Here is a 16,001-nt window from a genome sequence, read left to right as displayed (position 1 = left end):
ATTGATTTTTAGTGACTGAGATTTCCATAGGCCGTTTTTATTACCCGCATTTGCTTATTGTAGCAAATTCTCATAGCAGAGATGCTCTGTGTAGTATTTATGCTGGTCAAAGAGACACTCCCCCTGACATTCATTGGGAGATTTGTGAAGCTTTTAAAGCTTCACAATATTTAGATATTTAAATAGATGATATTTAAAATCTGATGCATTCATTCAAAAATGTGTGCTACAAGTAATTTGCTGTGTTGAAAACATCTTTTATACAGGTTCTATATAAGATATTACAAAAGTTATGATTCTTTAGTAGTTCTGGGGATCAGAACAAGCAGCCTTAGTTTCTCTCTCGTGACAGTTCATCAGATGTTCTTGAGAGAATTCGGTTTGACTTTTGAAATTATTTTGCTGCCCGTGATCCTCTCACACTCTTATACTTGCATATCTTTCAGCTAAACCATAAGGTGCTTAGGGCTTGTGGATTTTTTTGTTCTCTCTACACTCTGGAATGCAGTTTTGCCCCTTTCTAAGTGAACCCTGTTGCATGGCAGCAGAGATAGTGCCTGCTAGAGGACATGAGTTGGTTGCTTCAGAGAGTTCACATTTCCCTGGATGAGCTCCTGCCTAATGTGTGCTCTTTGCCTGAGTTATAGACTTTTGAAGTGCTTTGATGTGCCAGTTGCAGTTGCTTAAGGGTTATGGGTGTGAGCTGAACTTCTGAAATATTAAATGCTTTCTTTCAGTCCCATGGCTCAAACAGTCTTCCATGATTAAAAAGAATAGATACATGGTTTTTTTAGTGAAGTCTTTTGCTCAGTCAGCTGGCAGTAACTTCCTACTATATCCAAAACCACAGTAGCATCATTTTTTTTTCTCCACTGACACCTGTTGAAATCAGCTGAATTTAGCAAGAGGTGAATGGGACCTAGTGTTGAGTCTGCATTGTAGTTGAAAAGCAGTGTTTCATCTAGATTCACTCTGTTTATGCTCTTCTGTTTTGTGTGTTTGTAAGCTTTATAAAAGCCCAGGAATTCGGTTTGAAAATTAAGAATTACTCTCTAATTACTAAGACATTTTAAATTTATATAATTTCTTACCTTTTACCATTACTGTTAACAGCACTTTCAGCCTCAGAATAGCATAATTGGAAAAAAGCAGGATAGAACTGTAATTAACTTAATTATACTCTAAACCAAATGTCTCTTCTATGGTTAATCAAACACTGGTATTTAAAGAAGCCTGAATTTTGGATTTATTTGCTTTATTAACTTAGAGCATGCTTCTAGCATATTTGCTTTTTCTGAGTAGTATTGTGTTCTGCAGTTAGACCTGTTAAATTCAATCATGTCTTTTGTAAAACAAACCACTTTTACAAATCATCCAAAGACAGAAATAGCATTTTATGTTAATGACTTGCTGTGAAACAGCACATGACTGGTAGGTGGGTTTTTGTCCCTCTTCATTTCATCAGATATAGAAGATCTTTGTGAACCTGCAAACGTTGTGCCCTGTAATGGTTTAAATGATACCACAGTGCTCCTTGAACAGTTAAAACACGCAGAACACAGAGCAGGAGCCGCAGAAGCAGCCTTGGCTAGAGCACAGGAGGATCTTCAGAAAATGAAGTAAGTGTTTGAACTGAAGTTTTGGGGTGTTCTTATTTGGTGTGTTTTAGGTGAGAAGACAATAGAAATTCAAAGATGTTGTAGAATGTAACCTCTTGACTTGTGTTGGGACTGCAGGTTTGACTTGTGCATTGTAGAGGGTCAGTAAATGTCTTTTAGATGGTTAGTAAAAAATGCACAAAACTTGCACAGATTGAAAAATCAAAGTACGCTTGGGAAAGCTAAGCAAGCACATGGCTCAGAAACATGTATTTTGCTTCAGACTGCTCTTAGTTTTTGAGACACTTTTCTGTTAGTCCTTTACATAAGAATGTAAACACTGAGGATGTACACAGTGGAGCAGAGGCAAATTAAATACGGGACTTCAAATGTTGTCAGAGTTGGCTCCAAACAATGATTGTTAGTGGTAGAGTCCACTTACAGTTTGGAGAAACTCTCAGTGAAATTAAGAAATCAACTTTTTTCAGCTACTTTTCAGTCTTAGATGTGGGTTCTGTTAGTGAAAATATTCAGTTCATCACAGTCAGGAATCAGGACATCCCTGTAGCTGTACACTTGACTTCTAAATCTTGAGGTCTGCAAAATATAGATTGATGATGCTCATGGATAAAATGGGACATGTAGGATTAAATCCTGTACAGACATGTCATTTCAAGATTACACTGTTTGGGCACCGAAGAACTGAAGTTGTATTTAGGAGACTTTGGAAAAATAATTCATGTTCTTCAAGTTAATTGGCAAAAGCCTTGTTTTGTAAAATACATTTGAGGGCTTGTACATTTTGATATTACACACTTGGTCTTATAAGTAACTAAGTAGACCAAAATAAATTCATGTACTTAGATTTTCTCAGCTGTGAACAATTCTTTATTTCAAAAATAAGGAGGTTTGTCTTCAGTTGGGTTTGCATTTTGCAAATTGTACTTCATAGCACACAGTGCTTCTCTGGTGTCTCTGCGTATATTATGCATTAATTGATCATAAACAGTAAGAACGAAACAAATTTGGCACTGTGCTTTGAAAACTTGGCCTTTTTTTTCTTTATGTCTTCTTGTCTTACTCTCATTCCATTCGTTTTCATTTAAAACAACCCACTTCAGGTCATCAGCAGCAATTTCTTTTGAGCTCTGAATGTCAATCAGGGTTATAGATTTTATTTTTTTTTGAGGTTAGTGTATCAAGTTATCTGCTCCTGTAAGAGGGAGCCTTTTAATTTTCCTTTGCAATGCAGCCTCTTCCTTTGTCTGGCAGCAAAAGTAACCAGATGTAGATCTGCTGAAGCAGCTCAGTTTTAAATTATGGACAGATGAACCAGTTGCATTGTAGTAGTTAATATGCTGTAACTCATAGTGCTACTGGTTTATGCTGGAGGTTCCTCCATGGAAAGAGACCATCTGCAGATGTTTCATTTCAGGTAAACCTGTGCAAAATAAAGATGGTAACAGTTCTATAAATCAGGTCTCCTCTGGCACTAGATGTAACTTACAGATATAAGAACATGGCTTGTATATGGTGAATTTTTTAACCTGTCACCTGTTTAGAGGTTATGGCTTTTGTCTTTACTTACCTTTTTTCTTGATTAAAAACACTGGAGGGCAGCTCTGTCTCTAGACTTTCTTTGGTGCTTGTGTTGCATTTGTCTGCTTGAGGAACTATTGACTGAATCCATTTTAAAGAACTTTAAATTTAAAATAATTTAAATCTCACACAGTGCTAATTATACTTAATTGTATGACATGGAATCTGGTTTTTTTAAGTTTAAATTTTTATCATTTAGATATTCATCTAAAAGTAAGGAAAACGCAAACTGACATGACAAAGAGCAATATTAAAAATAAGATCCAGACCTGTATAGGCAAGTATAGGAAGTTGCTGGTACCGACAAAATTTTAGTACAAATTCTCTTACCATATTCTCTCCCCCATCCAAACTACTTGAGCAGAGAGGTATTTGATATGCCAGGGGTGAAATAGTTTCTTTGGTTTTGATGTTCTATAAAGCTGGTACTGGTAATGAGGTGTTACCTACAGCTTCTGTATGTCAAGTTCCCATTTAAGAAAGTATGATCACTGTTAAAGGTAAGTGTTGGTGGCTTTGAAGTGGTCTAAGGTGTAAGTTTTGTTGCTGTTGGGCTGTAGACCTTGGAGGACTATTGTCTGGCATGTGAGGTTTTCATTTCCTTGGGGGTGTAGTATGAGCTGTTTGCTTGTCAGCTTCTAATTGTGTTTTCATTATAAACCCCTTGATTTGTGCATTTTATCATGAAAACTGCTTTGAGGAATAAGGGAACATAGAATCATGGAGTGGTTTGGTTTAGAAGGGATCTTAAAGGTCATCTGCTTCCAACCCTCCTGCCATAGTTGCTCAGGGCCCCATCCAGCCTGGCCTTGAAGACTTCCAGGGTGTGGAAGTGCTATAGCTTCTCTGGGCAACCTGTGCCGGGGCCTCACCACCCTCATGGTCAAAAATTTCTTCCTAATATCCAATTTATGTCTACTGTCTTTCAGCTTAAAGCCATTCCCCCTTGTCCTGTCACTCCATGTCCTTGTCCAAAGTCCCTCTCCAGATTTCTTGTAGCCCCTTCAGGTGCTGAAAGGTTATAGTAGGGTCACCCTGGAGCCTTCTTTTCTCCAGGTTGCACAATCTCAATTCTCTCAGCCTTTCCTCATGTATTTTAGGAATGCAAGACCACGGAGGAGGAAAAATAAGCAGCATGAAATTAAAGTAACAAATTGAATGTTAAGCTCTGTTTTGTTTTCACCCAAATGCTCAGTTTTAAAATACTTCCTTCTGCCTCCCACCAGTCACAAAGTGTTGTGTGGGCTGTAGTTCTTGTGCTCTTTCAGTTGAGTCCATATCTGCACTGCACAGCCTGAAACACCTCGAGCACCGTGGTGCTGGCTTTGGTGCCAGCGAGCAAAATATAGATAATCCTTCCTTAAAAATAGAAACTAAATCTCAGGATTTCGCTGTGAATAATTGCTCACTGTAAGGAGAAAGCAGGGATTGCAGTGGTGCAGCAGCCCAGAGGAGCCTGCAGAGGGAGGATGTGCACACCTAAAGCCGGGCCCATTGTTGGCAAACCCCTGAGCAGCCTGGATTCCTTCCCTCTTCCAAGCCCTTTCTGCCCCCACCCTCCCCCCCCTCGCTTTCATGGTCCCATAAACACATCTCAAGGGTATATTTCAAATTGATTACAGACAATTTGCCCAGGATTTTGTGATGAACACAGATGTCAGGAGCAGCTCGTCATCCAGCGCCATTGCAGACCTTCAGGAGGATGAGGATGGTGTTTACTTCAGCTCCTATGGGCATTATGCGATACACGAAGAGATGCTAAAGGTTAGAAAATCACCTCACCTGCATCTTAGTAGGACTAAAGAGGAGAGAGAAGGAAGTGGGCTGTGTGCCCATAAATATACTGCAGAGCAGCTGCATTTTTAACCCTTTCTATCCAGGATAGTTTTTTCTCCAAGAATTGGGCTGAGAGATCTTTTTCCAATTTTACTTCTTTTGTATAAATTCTGTTTACGGGAGGCATTAGGAACATGAAATCATGTACAGATATGCTTGATATTACAGTAACACAGCCTGACCTTGCCGAAAGCAGCTTTTTCCTGCACACTTAAAAGATGGAGGACAAAACATAGTACAGACAGTGAATATTTTTCTTTAGTTTTAAATTTTCCTAACAATTGAAATCTGTTAGGCAAGACCATTTCTCAAATATTGTGGTTTCCTATTGCACTAGGTAAACAGAAATTGGTACTTGTACTTGGTTCAATGTATTATTACGTGACATTGAACAGCTGAAAAAACAAGTGTGCCCCTTTTATATGATAAAGATAAAATTAATGCATAAAACTTTTCAAAGGCAAGCCTATTTTAACTTTAAAATAAAAAACACAAAACCCAATAGCTTCTAATTGACATGTAAATGAGAATCTCCTAATGCTTCCTTTCAGAGAAGATATCATTGTTATGAAAGTTATAAACAGTTTTATAATTTTAAGCCAGAATTAAATAAAATTCCTGTCTAATGTAAAGGTAGAATACGGAGTTGCGAAGTCACTTTGTCCCTGCAGCTGGCACAGGAAGTTTTCAGCTTTCTAAATAATTTAGTGGGCCCAATGTAGAAATGCATGTGAATCTATGGTAAGAATAGTATAAGCATGAGATTAATATTAAGGGGAGGGGATTTTACAGAAGAACAGACATGGCTGCAGAAGTAGAAGGATGTTTTCCAAAATGCATAGTCTATAGAAATGTAACTGAAGTCTTGAAAGATAGATAGAAATGATGGGTTTTTGGTTTTGCAGTGGTGTAAAGCCGACATTTGAGATGTTATAGGCTATAGGATGAGTAAAGTTTATAATAAATCTACATCTCTGCACAAGGAGATTGGTACAAAATTGTATTTTATTGATTTCAGGGTACGTTTCTCAGAAAGCTTTTAGGAAGACTTTTGAGTTTTCAAAGCATACAACACCAATTATTTTTCATTGTGTGTACATTGAAATTTTTCCTATATGGTAGGCATTCACTTGGATTTTTTCTTTTCATGTTTACCTTATTTACATAAATGTAGTGACTTGGTACATGACAATTTTTAGGAAAGGAGTTTTGCTGTCTGAATTGTAAATCTGTTTCTGATATTGTTCAATCTTAAACCTTTTTTTTCTTTATGCTTGGTAGTGGTAGGATGAAGTTTCAGTTTGGGTTGTGGTTTTTTTTTTTTCTGCAAACACTTCAGAGGTGGGAGGAAGAATGTTGTTACTTCACACTGGCCAAGTGGCGTTTTCCTTGCTCTACCGTTTTGCTCAAAAATTCCTTGACTGTCATCTTAATAAATGTTCTTACCATTTTACTTATAAACAAAACAAAAAAGCATCACGTGGAAATGTGGAGTGAGAGAGCAGGACTGATGGACAGAGACACCTGAAGTGACTGACTGGAGGCAGCAGCTCGAATTGTATTGATTCAGTTGGGGCAGTGCTGAGGCAGTGTGAGTGGGCAGGATGTAAGGCTGAAAGATTTCCAGCTGACTGCTTTCTCAATTGATGCTGAACATTCCAGTTTTGTTTATTTATTTTTAAACTTTTTTGGTCGTTTCAGCAAAATCCTGTGATATGCTGCAGTAGAGGTGAAGCTCTAAAAATAGGTGCTCTGAATATAGCATCATAGTAAACCAATATGGTTTTCAAGGATCACAGTTTCTTTTATTCATTACTTGTGTATAAATTTAAAGTGGAATTTTCTAAAATCAACCCTGTTTCTTTGGGTTGTATGTGATAATACCTCTACATTTAAAACTGGATTTTAGAATTTTCAAGCCTCAAAATAATTCTGTCTCCAAATTTTTTATTGACAAAGCCTTTGTTCTCAGTCACTGGTTTTGATCTTAATTTTCTATCAAAAGAGACTTTGTTCCTTCTCACTGTAGAAAATTTCTTTTGTTTCTCTGCTGTTTCTGAAAATTCTTACCTTACCATAGTATAAAAATATTAGATTTAATATAAGCACTTGGATTTTATCCTTCAGCATTATTTGCACTAGATAAAAAATTGCTGAAAATTTTTTTCTACTTTACTGTAACATTTTAACTGCAACAGCAATTCCAAAACCTATACTTGGCTGTCAGTTTGTGTACCTGCTGATAGATGGTAAGACAATCAATGTTTTAATAGATTATCTTGCTGGTAAACTGAGCCATATTGCTACCTTTGATATGCTAGGATACTATAAGTGTTTCATTCTATGCTTGAAAACATTCCACCTTCTACAGCCCTGTTGTATTACAGTCAAATTTATTTACTATATTGACTTTTATAGAATGGGCTGTACAGCTTTATTTGCTAGCTAGGTTTGCAAATTTGCGGTTTGTTCAGAAATAGAACAGTTTAATTTGATGCATAACTTTTTTTTTTTTTAAAAGAAATCTCTTGTGTGACAGAAGAGTCAGAGAATAAAATGATACAAAATGTTTTATGAGCTTGTGAGTTGAATGTTTCAAATTATAGAGGAAGTTGTTATGTAAAGTTGGTGCAGTATTGCCACTCTGCTGTTCCTAGGAAGTGATGAAGAGGTATTAAGAACTTTGAAACACTCAAAATGAAATGCAGCAGGTTAGGAAACCATGTGCTAATTTCTTATTTTTCATCCAACTGAGGCAACTGGCTTCATTTGCAAAGACAGTAAATTTTGAAGTAATATTACATGACCAGTGTCATGATTGCAGAGCCCTTGTAAGTACAGTATACACAAAACATCTTTAGGTCAGGTTAAAAAGAAGTTTTTCAGTATTTTTGAATGACATACTGTACCTAAGTGAAAAAAATGAACACTTTTTGCTTTTAAATAACAGGATAAAGTACGTACAGAAAGCTATCGTGACTTCATCTATCAAAACCCACATATCTTCAAGGACAAGGTAGGTAAAACAGCTCAGAAAATACAGTCATTTCTGTGGTTAATTTTTTCTCAAATGGTAGAAAACCTTCAGGGTGGCTACTTTGTAGCTCTGAGAATGGAGAATGGCACTGTGACAGGATTTGATTTAATGTACTGTGGCTTTATTAGGTGGTGGAGAACTATTCAGCTGCTGGAGGGTGCACAGTGCTGATAAGAGCGGTGGTGATGGCTATTGTCACTGTGCTGTGTGCCACATTGGGATGCCCATTAATTATGTCGGCAGGGTGAAGCTGAGCCTTTCTTGTCCAGTGTATTAGGTGGAATCTCTCTGAGGGCCTCTTTACCAGAATTAAGTGAATTTCTATGTATGCCTGCTACAATAAAAACGTCCTGGAAGCCCTGTGTTATTAGAGCTGGAAAAGAATTCATGTGTAACTGATTTTTGAATTAGCGTTGTTCAGTGTCTCCAGAGTAGGTTGTTATTAAAGGGCTTAGAACGAGGAAGTGATGTTTCACTTGCAGTGAGGAGGATTGTATTGATATGACCTTACAGTGGTTGTGACCCCTGTACAGTTACGATACTCATCTTGTCCCCTGTCTTTCTGCTGGCTGATTACTTTGCTGTGTTTTGAGTTTATAGAGCCATGGAATGATTTGGGTTGGAAGGGACCTTAAAGATCATTGAGTTCCAACCCCCCTGCCATGGGCAGGGACACCTTTCACTAGACCAGCTTGCTCAGAGCTTCATCCAACCTGGCCTCGGACACTTCCCAGCTTCTGTGGGAAACCTGTCCCAGGGCGTCACCACCCTCACAGTGAGGAATTTTTTCCTAATATCTAGTCTAAACCTACTGTCTTCCTGTTTAAATCTATTCCCCCTTGTCCTGTCACTACATGCTCTTGTAACTAGTCTCTCTCCATCTTTCTTGTAGGCTCCCTTCAGGTACTGGAAGGCTGCAATTAGGACATCCCTAAGCCTTCTCTTTTCCAGGCTGAACAATCCCAATTCTCTCAGCCTTTCTTTGTAGGAGAGGTGAGAGAGAGAGAGTTTTGTCCTGGCAGGAGGTGTTTCAAGGTTGATAGTGGCTATCTTTTGTATCTTACTTCAGTTTTCAGTTGGAAACTATGGCAGAAAAAAATTAGGAAATAGTTTTCTTCCTTTTTTAGTCTCAGTTCATTTCACAAGCCTGTTTCTGTTAAACATTTCTAAACTCTTTAGTTACAATGAAAGAATAAGGGAAAGTGTTGTAGGATTATACTGCCAGCTACTTAAATGATGCAGGTGACTGCATAGGTGGGCAACTCATACAGCAAAGCAGAAAAATCAGTAAAGGAAAGAAAACTTTCCTGGGAGAAATTTAGTTTCTCAGATGCCCCTGAAATTGATAACTGCAGGTTTTCACAGGGCAAGACTGATATGAAATTACATGAAATCTGTGTCCTCGTGGAACAGTAATTTTTCTGAATTGGTTGTATTTCTCCTCTACTGTATGAACACACTGGAAACATTCAAAACAAATCATGGATTAACTGTTAGAGTCAATGTTGCTTCAGCCCCCAAGGTAGATACATTTGCTCAAGAAACAGCTGAGAGAATGTGTGTGCTTACTCTGTAGCTGTGAAAGCATTCAACTTCTCTGAAGAAAACCTTCTCGGTTATCACAACATCTACAAACTGATTTCTGAACATGGTTTTTACAACATTTTTTTGATCAAGATTACCTCAAATTCATAGTGGATCCAAACCCATCATTGCGTGTTGAGATTGAATTGAAAGGCAGATTCTCAACTGCTTTGAGTTCCCAATAACCCCCATCCATGTGACCAGTGCCCTGTTTGACTTCTGTGTCTGACCAAATATTGATGTAGCTTTCACATGCTACACAGTTATGGAGAACATAGGGGATTTTTTTTCAGAGTTCTAGACTTCTGCTGAAGAAAATATGAAAATATTTTGCTTAAATTAATGTATCATATAATGCTCTCAGAACCATATTAATGAATGAAACTTCCAACTTAAAGAAAAAGGCTATTTTCCCTTAAAGTTTCTTTACAGGTTTTTTTTTAAAGTGGTTAAAATTCTGGTACTGTATTTCCTAGAACTCTCATATTGTATTTCTCCCTGCAAAATACAGGGTGGTGCTTTTTATTGTTTCTAAAAGGACACTTGTGAGGTAGTTTGGGAGGAGCTTGTTCAAAGAGCTGAATTTGTTGTACTCACTTTTGATGCAAATCTGCTGTATCCTAAAGAGGTGTGGTTGCATGGTGACAGATTGGAACAGAATATCTAGGTTTGTTTATTAGGCATACTTTATTCAGAACTCAGGTTTCAAAATAAATTATTAAAACTTGTATGAATCCTGCTTGCTACCTTTATTTTCAACCTGTCAAATGTGTTTGAGATGAGAATAGGACAATTTAGATTACCTAGCAGGAGTAGTTAAGGTACTCAGTAAAAGGAAATGTGGCCCATTTTACAGTGAGAGTATTTTTGGGTAGAAAAAATAGCTTAGTAAAGCACTAGTTGCCATGCTTAGTTTTTGTGGTAGAATAGAAGTCTGAGGCAAGATTGATGCCATATTCAGGGAATAAAATGAGATTTTTAAAACCTTGTTCCTACTAAGAGTTCATTGATGGAATTGATTTAATTGGCCAAATCACCTGGCCTCCTGTTTTTCTGAATTAGAAGTAATTTTTTCTGTTATTTAAAGTAGAATATCACTTTTGATTACACTGCAGAGAAGGATGTGGTGCTGCAGTGTATTATTGTATAGTCAAATCGCCAGTCCAGCTGCTCCAGGTCTTTGGTGAGAGGCCATATGTGATCACCACAAGAATATGGGAGCTGTAGACCCTTGTCCTTAGGCTAATTGGTGATCATTCTGCTTGTCTTTCTGTTCCTCAGATGTATTCCAGCTTGTATACTTTCTCTCTGGTGCCTTTTTCTCCACCCCCATCCCCTGCCTAAGGCTAGATGAGTTCCATCTGCGTTTTTAAGTGACCAGGGCAAATGTCCAAAGTGGTGTCTGTTTTGATTTTTTTCCAATTTGTGGTGATTGCTCTCTTTCATGCAACTGTACATCAAGATCATTCTTTCACAGGGGTTTAATTTTGGCTGTGACTTCCAGCTTTCATGGCTCAGTGATTTTGTTAACTACCATGGGTAGAGTGTTAAAATAGGTGATGTTGGGGGGGTGTGAGGTTTCAGCAGCTGCAAGAATATTGATTTTTATTTTCTATTCCTGTCTCCAGCAGATTCAGCCTAAGGAGTTCTGTAGCCATAACATATTCATATGTAACTTGAGGTCTATAGAGTTGACTCCTTTTGAAATGTAGCTGCAAAGAGTTGCAAGTGGAACGAATAACTCTATCCACAACTTCCCTGGCCAGCCTCTAGAGAAGGGGCTGTAAAAAATTCATCACACTAACATTTTTTAGTGTGATTCCAGGTAGTAGGTCACTCTACCAAGACAGGTGGCAGTCAGTTCTTCAGTCATTGCTTCCCAGAACACCACAGCAGAAGCTCACTTAAGCTGTACTGCTATGGATAAACAGCTGGTTTTATTCATGCCGGCATCAGGATCATTGTTCTGTATCCATGTATAGGATTGTAGACAAGAGAAGGCAGGCAGACCTAAGGTGCAGAGCATTCCAGTGTTTACTTAGATACTGTTTGCAGGTGAAATGTAAAAGTGCACATGCAAAGCTTTGTTGTGCCGAAGCAAGAAGGCTCAGTAGCTCATGAGCTGAAAAATGTTTCAGTAGGATGCATTATTGCCTTGAAATATTTTGTAAAATGGGGTTATAATTCTCAAAGGGGGGATTGATTCTTGAGGAAATTGATGCCTTCTCTGGAAAAAAAATTCATGTCATGAAAACTGTGAAGACAAGTTTCACAGCACTGGATGCTCTGAAAAGGAGAGATGGTGAAAGAAATTTTCCTTTCTAATAAATTGTTGCTATGACTAATAATTCTAACTCAGTGTTCTGGTTGACTTAGAAGTGTTGAGGAAGTTGTACTTACTCTCATGTTAGGGTCTCATATATGGGAAAGGAAGTCTCTCTTTACAGTTCTGGTTCTGTTAATGCTTAAATGCTATACATGGTAGGAGTGCTTATACCTAGTGTTTAGGAAAACTTGTTTTGATTTTCAGACTTCAGAAAGTTTTGGGGTTTAGTGCTGAGAGTTTTTTAACACCATTAGTAAAGCTTAGCTATATTAAGTAGAATTTTAACAATAAGACCTCTGATGATCTGATCAATGCAATAAAATGCACCGTCATCACCTCCAGAGGTGCCTTTCAGCTTCAGCGATTCTGTGAAAACATCAGACTTGAAACTCAGCTTAAAAATCTACTGTAACAAATTCCGTCAGTTTTTAAGTGTTGAAAAGTTTGCAGCAGGTAAAAGAAATACACTATTCTGATAGCAAGGCCTGAACAAGGCTGCTTGGTAAAATCTCTCTTTATGAGGTTTAACATCGCAGGCAGCTCATCTCTACTTAGTAATAAATTTGGTACTCTTTTGTTAGTTGCTTTGCATTTTTTTTCAGTCTTTTCAGTCTTCCTACAGTAGCTAATATGTGATATACCAAACCCCAGGCATTTTCATGAATCTTGTTGCTGAGCTGAGTGTACTTTTTCAGGTGTGCTGATGAAGTTTACTCTTCTTTCATGAAATCTTACTGGATTTTTTTGGTCTTATTTTGATTATAAACAGTGCTAGACAGAAAATATTTCCAGGTGTTAAAACTGTGCCAGTGACCATTTTGAAATGTGTCATCTTGAACCGTGGCTGTTTTGGGGCACTGTGGCCATTTCTGGCAGAGAATTCCTAAATAAAGCTTCTGAATAGACTCTTAAGGAAAACTGCAGTTAGAACATGTTTTTTTAGTACCAGTGCTAAGTTCAATTATTAGTGATTCCTTTTTCTCCTCTTCATGTAACATTTTAGTTACCCAAATAATTGCTTGTTGTTGTTAATCTGCAGCTCATCTGCTTCAATTCTCAATCTGGAAAAGGTGGTAGAAGGTGTGGATTTAGAACTGCAGTTTGACTTAAGTATCTCTGCATGTGACAGTAAAACTTGATGCTACCATTTGTTCCTTCTGTTGGAATATGTTTTCTCACTGACATGGAAATAAGTGTGGAAAAATCGTAGCAAGGAAAATAAGATGATTTTACTTCTATTTTATGACCTTCAGGTGGTTTTGGATGTTGGCTGTGGAACTGGAATACTCTCCATGTTTGCTGCCAAAGCAGGCGCGAAGAAAGTGATTGGAGTTGACCAATCTGAAATCATCTATCAGGCCATGGACATCATTAGGTAGGAAAAGTTCCAAGAAAAGTAGGGTAAATGTTACTGTAAAAAGTTACTAAAATGCTTTTGCTAGTTAATGATCACCTATCACAGTGTGTGTTTTATTGAAGCCCTTCTTTGCCCAGAGAAATAGCACAGATTTTGGTGTTTTATAAAGTTGTTTGCCCCCTTGGTAGGGGTAATTAAAACAGACCTTCTTCCTAATGGTACCATGGGGCCAGTGCTGCTTGGCTGCACAGGCTCCAACTGAATACTGCCTGTCCATTTGCCATTCTTACATTTTAAATGTTGCTACTGATAAAACTAAGTTTTTAGACAACACTGGAGACCAAGAAGGTATGAGAAACTTTACCTGGCTGCACTACTTGGAGTTAAAGAAAGTTCATATTTAGATAAACTCAGTGAAAGTTGTTCAAGTGTGTGTGTATGTATAGTTGTTTAATTTTCTGTTTCTGTATAGGAATTTTAAATTTCCAGAATTTCTACAATTTGTCTGTGTTATAGAAAATAAGAGCCCTACCCTATCAGCTGCTTGTCCCTAATTCAGCATTATCCATAGACTTGGTAGGGGTGCATTCTGCCCCATTATGTCACTACATTAATTAGTGTTAATTAGTATCAGAACTAACACTGAACCCTGAGGGACACCTCTGGTACCTGGCTATCAGTTAGGATTTGTACTCTTCCTCTCATCTCTTGAACTTCATAGTACAGACAGCTTTCCGCCCATCTCATGGTTCATTTATCCACTCCACATGTCACTAATTTACCTGTGGAGGATATTAAGGAAGATTGTGAGCATATATAGAAATGAAACAGTGACATCTGAAGACTTAAGAAGGGTTTCCTAGCATGAGGTAGGAGAAATGTAGGTGTAGATGTGTGCTGTTGATAGCTAAGGCATGTAGGTTTTTTCATTTAGGTTGATTTTGTACAAGCAACTGTGAAAAAGAAAGTCCAGGTAGATGCTGAAGAATTTGGGAGTGATGGTTTTTTCTTAATACAAGCTTGAGTTGTACAGAACTAACATTGTCTAGGCTGAATTTGTTAGGTACCACTTCACACATTGGTGGTGCAGCACTGCTCACTTGGATGCTATAAAGTGATTCTATTAATTAAATGTCTGTTTGGGGAAAGTACCATGTTAAGCATGTAAGTCCGTCTTTGACTAAAATGCTTTTCTAGCATGAAAAGAGAATTCCTTAAAGAGAATTTTTCCCAGGAGTCCCTGACATCTTCAAAATGGTTACAAATGTGAAAAAGGTTTTTATTTCTAATGTACTAGATTACAAATTTAGGATTGTTCATATCTTTCAAGGGGTGCTCCAAGTCCTTTGAATGTTGTTTATATTTGGGGGAGAATAGAAGTACCAGTCAAAATGTATTACCTGTGGTGAGGAGAAGGGCAGGCCTTTAAGAAAAACAATGAATCAAAACTCTTAAACTCTTAAGAGTGATGCATTGTCACTTGAAGTACACAGCAAGTCATCAGTGAGGCTGCACATTTATAGGTACCTTCTGCTGTAAAGAGTTCTGTTCACGTTAAAGTCTCCAGTTTGCATCAAAACAATTTATGTTTGTCTGGTTAGACCTACTTTTCCTAAGGGAATAAAGCTGACAAACTTGCACTGGAGTAACAAATATTTATTGGAATACTAAACAACTTTGTGTAGCTTAAAAATTACTATTGCAGTGTTCTTCCACTTGTGATTCAAGTATGTGCTTGAGAGCTTTTGTCCCTCCCAGAACTCAGGTTAATTTGTAGCATGCTAATTACTGAAAACAGTGCAACCCATGTGTGTAAGTAAACTGGAATAAGTAGCCTGACCAGCCTTAAACTGCCTTTTAACTAAATGATTGCCTTTTCTTGCTATGAATAGTGCCTGTAAAATTTCTAGTGCAGTGGATGACTTGATTTTTGTCATCCATCATTGCTATGATAGAATAGAAAGTTGAAGTATACTGCCTGAATAGCATCTCAGCAGTTTTTCATACAATGTGTAAACTACATTGGTTGGTTTGAGGGTTTTTTAAACATTATAATTGGAAGTAAGTATGTAAGGAATTAATCTTTTTTCTTCTCTTTTGTTTAAATCGTGTCCTTGTTTGTGGTCATTTAGGAAGTTATCCTTAGATCTCTTTTTATCCTTCTTAAATTATTGTTGTGGGTGGTAGCTCTTTAACATTTTATTTTTCACTTTGAACTTCTGATTTTACTTCTGTTTATGGCATTAAATATGGTATTAGTGATTCACTGCTACTCTTCTAACAGAAGACTGTCTTGTACAGAGTATTTAATTGATCTTTGCAACATCCCACGTGTTCAAGTAGCCCTTTGACCTTCTCCTTTCCCTCTCTTCATTCTGATCGTTCTCCCATTGTCTTTGAGATTGAATTTTTAATGTGATTACTGATCTGCATTGAAAGCCGGACAGAATGTAAGAGTAAGATATCAGGATAGGGAGGGAAGGGGCAGAGATAAGAACTGCAGTGGGAGATAAATTTCTGTGATGAGAAGACTTTTCTGCCCTCTCTAAGAGCAGAAATAAGCTTTGTAATAAAGGTGTGTGCAAGAAAGGCTACAATATGGTTTGCCAAGAAGAAAAATAGTAGATTTCGAGCATTTACATACTCAGTAATTCCAGTGTCGTG

The 16,001-nt window shown here is 37.6% G+C and overlaps 1 protein-coding gene across 1 annotated transcript in view; it reads left to right on the top strand.

Annotated features, from left to right (window-relative positions):
* Positions 1-16,001, top strand: part of PRMT3 (protein arginine methyltransferase 3) — a 61,028-nt gene that overhangs the window by 4,169 nt on the left and 40,858 nt on the right. The window contains exons 5-8 of the mRNA XM_032691512.1: positions 1,466-1,619; positions 4,820-4,961; positions 7,984-8,049; positions 13,234-13,355. Coding sequence (XP_032547403.1) covers positions 1,466-1,619; positions 4,820-4,961; positions 7,984-8,049; positions 13,234-13,355 — 484 coding nt within the window. The remainder of the gene's footprint in view (positions 1-1,465; positions 1,620-4,819; positions 4,962-7,983; positions 8,050-13,233; positions 13,356-16,001) is intronic.

Source organism: Chiroxiphia lanceolata, chromosome 6 (genome assembly GCF_009829145.1).
Source record: "Chiroxiphia lanceolata isolate bChiLan1 chromosome 6, bChiLan1.pri, whole genome shotgun sequence".
Taxonomy (NCBI): domain Eukaryota; kingdom Metazoa; phylum Chordata; class Aves; order Passeriformes; family Pipridae; genus Chiroxiphia; species Chiroxiphia lanceolata.
Note: the sequence above shows the minus strand (reverse complement) of the source record. Positions and strands in the feature narration are given on the sequence as shown.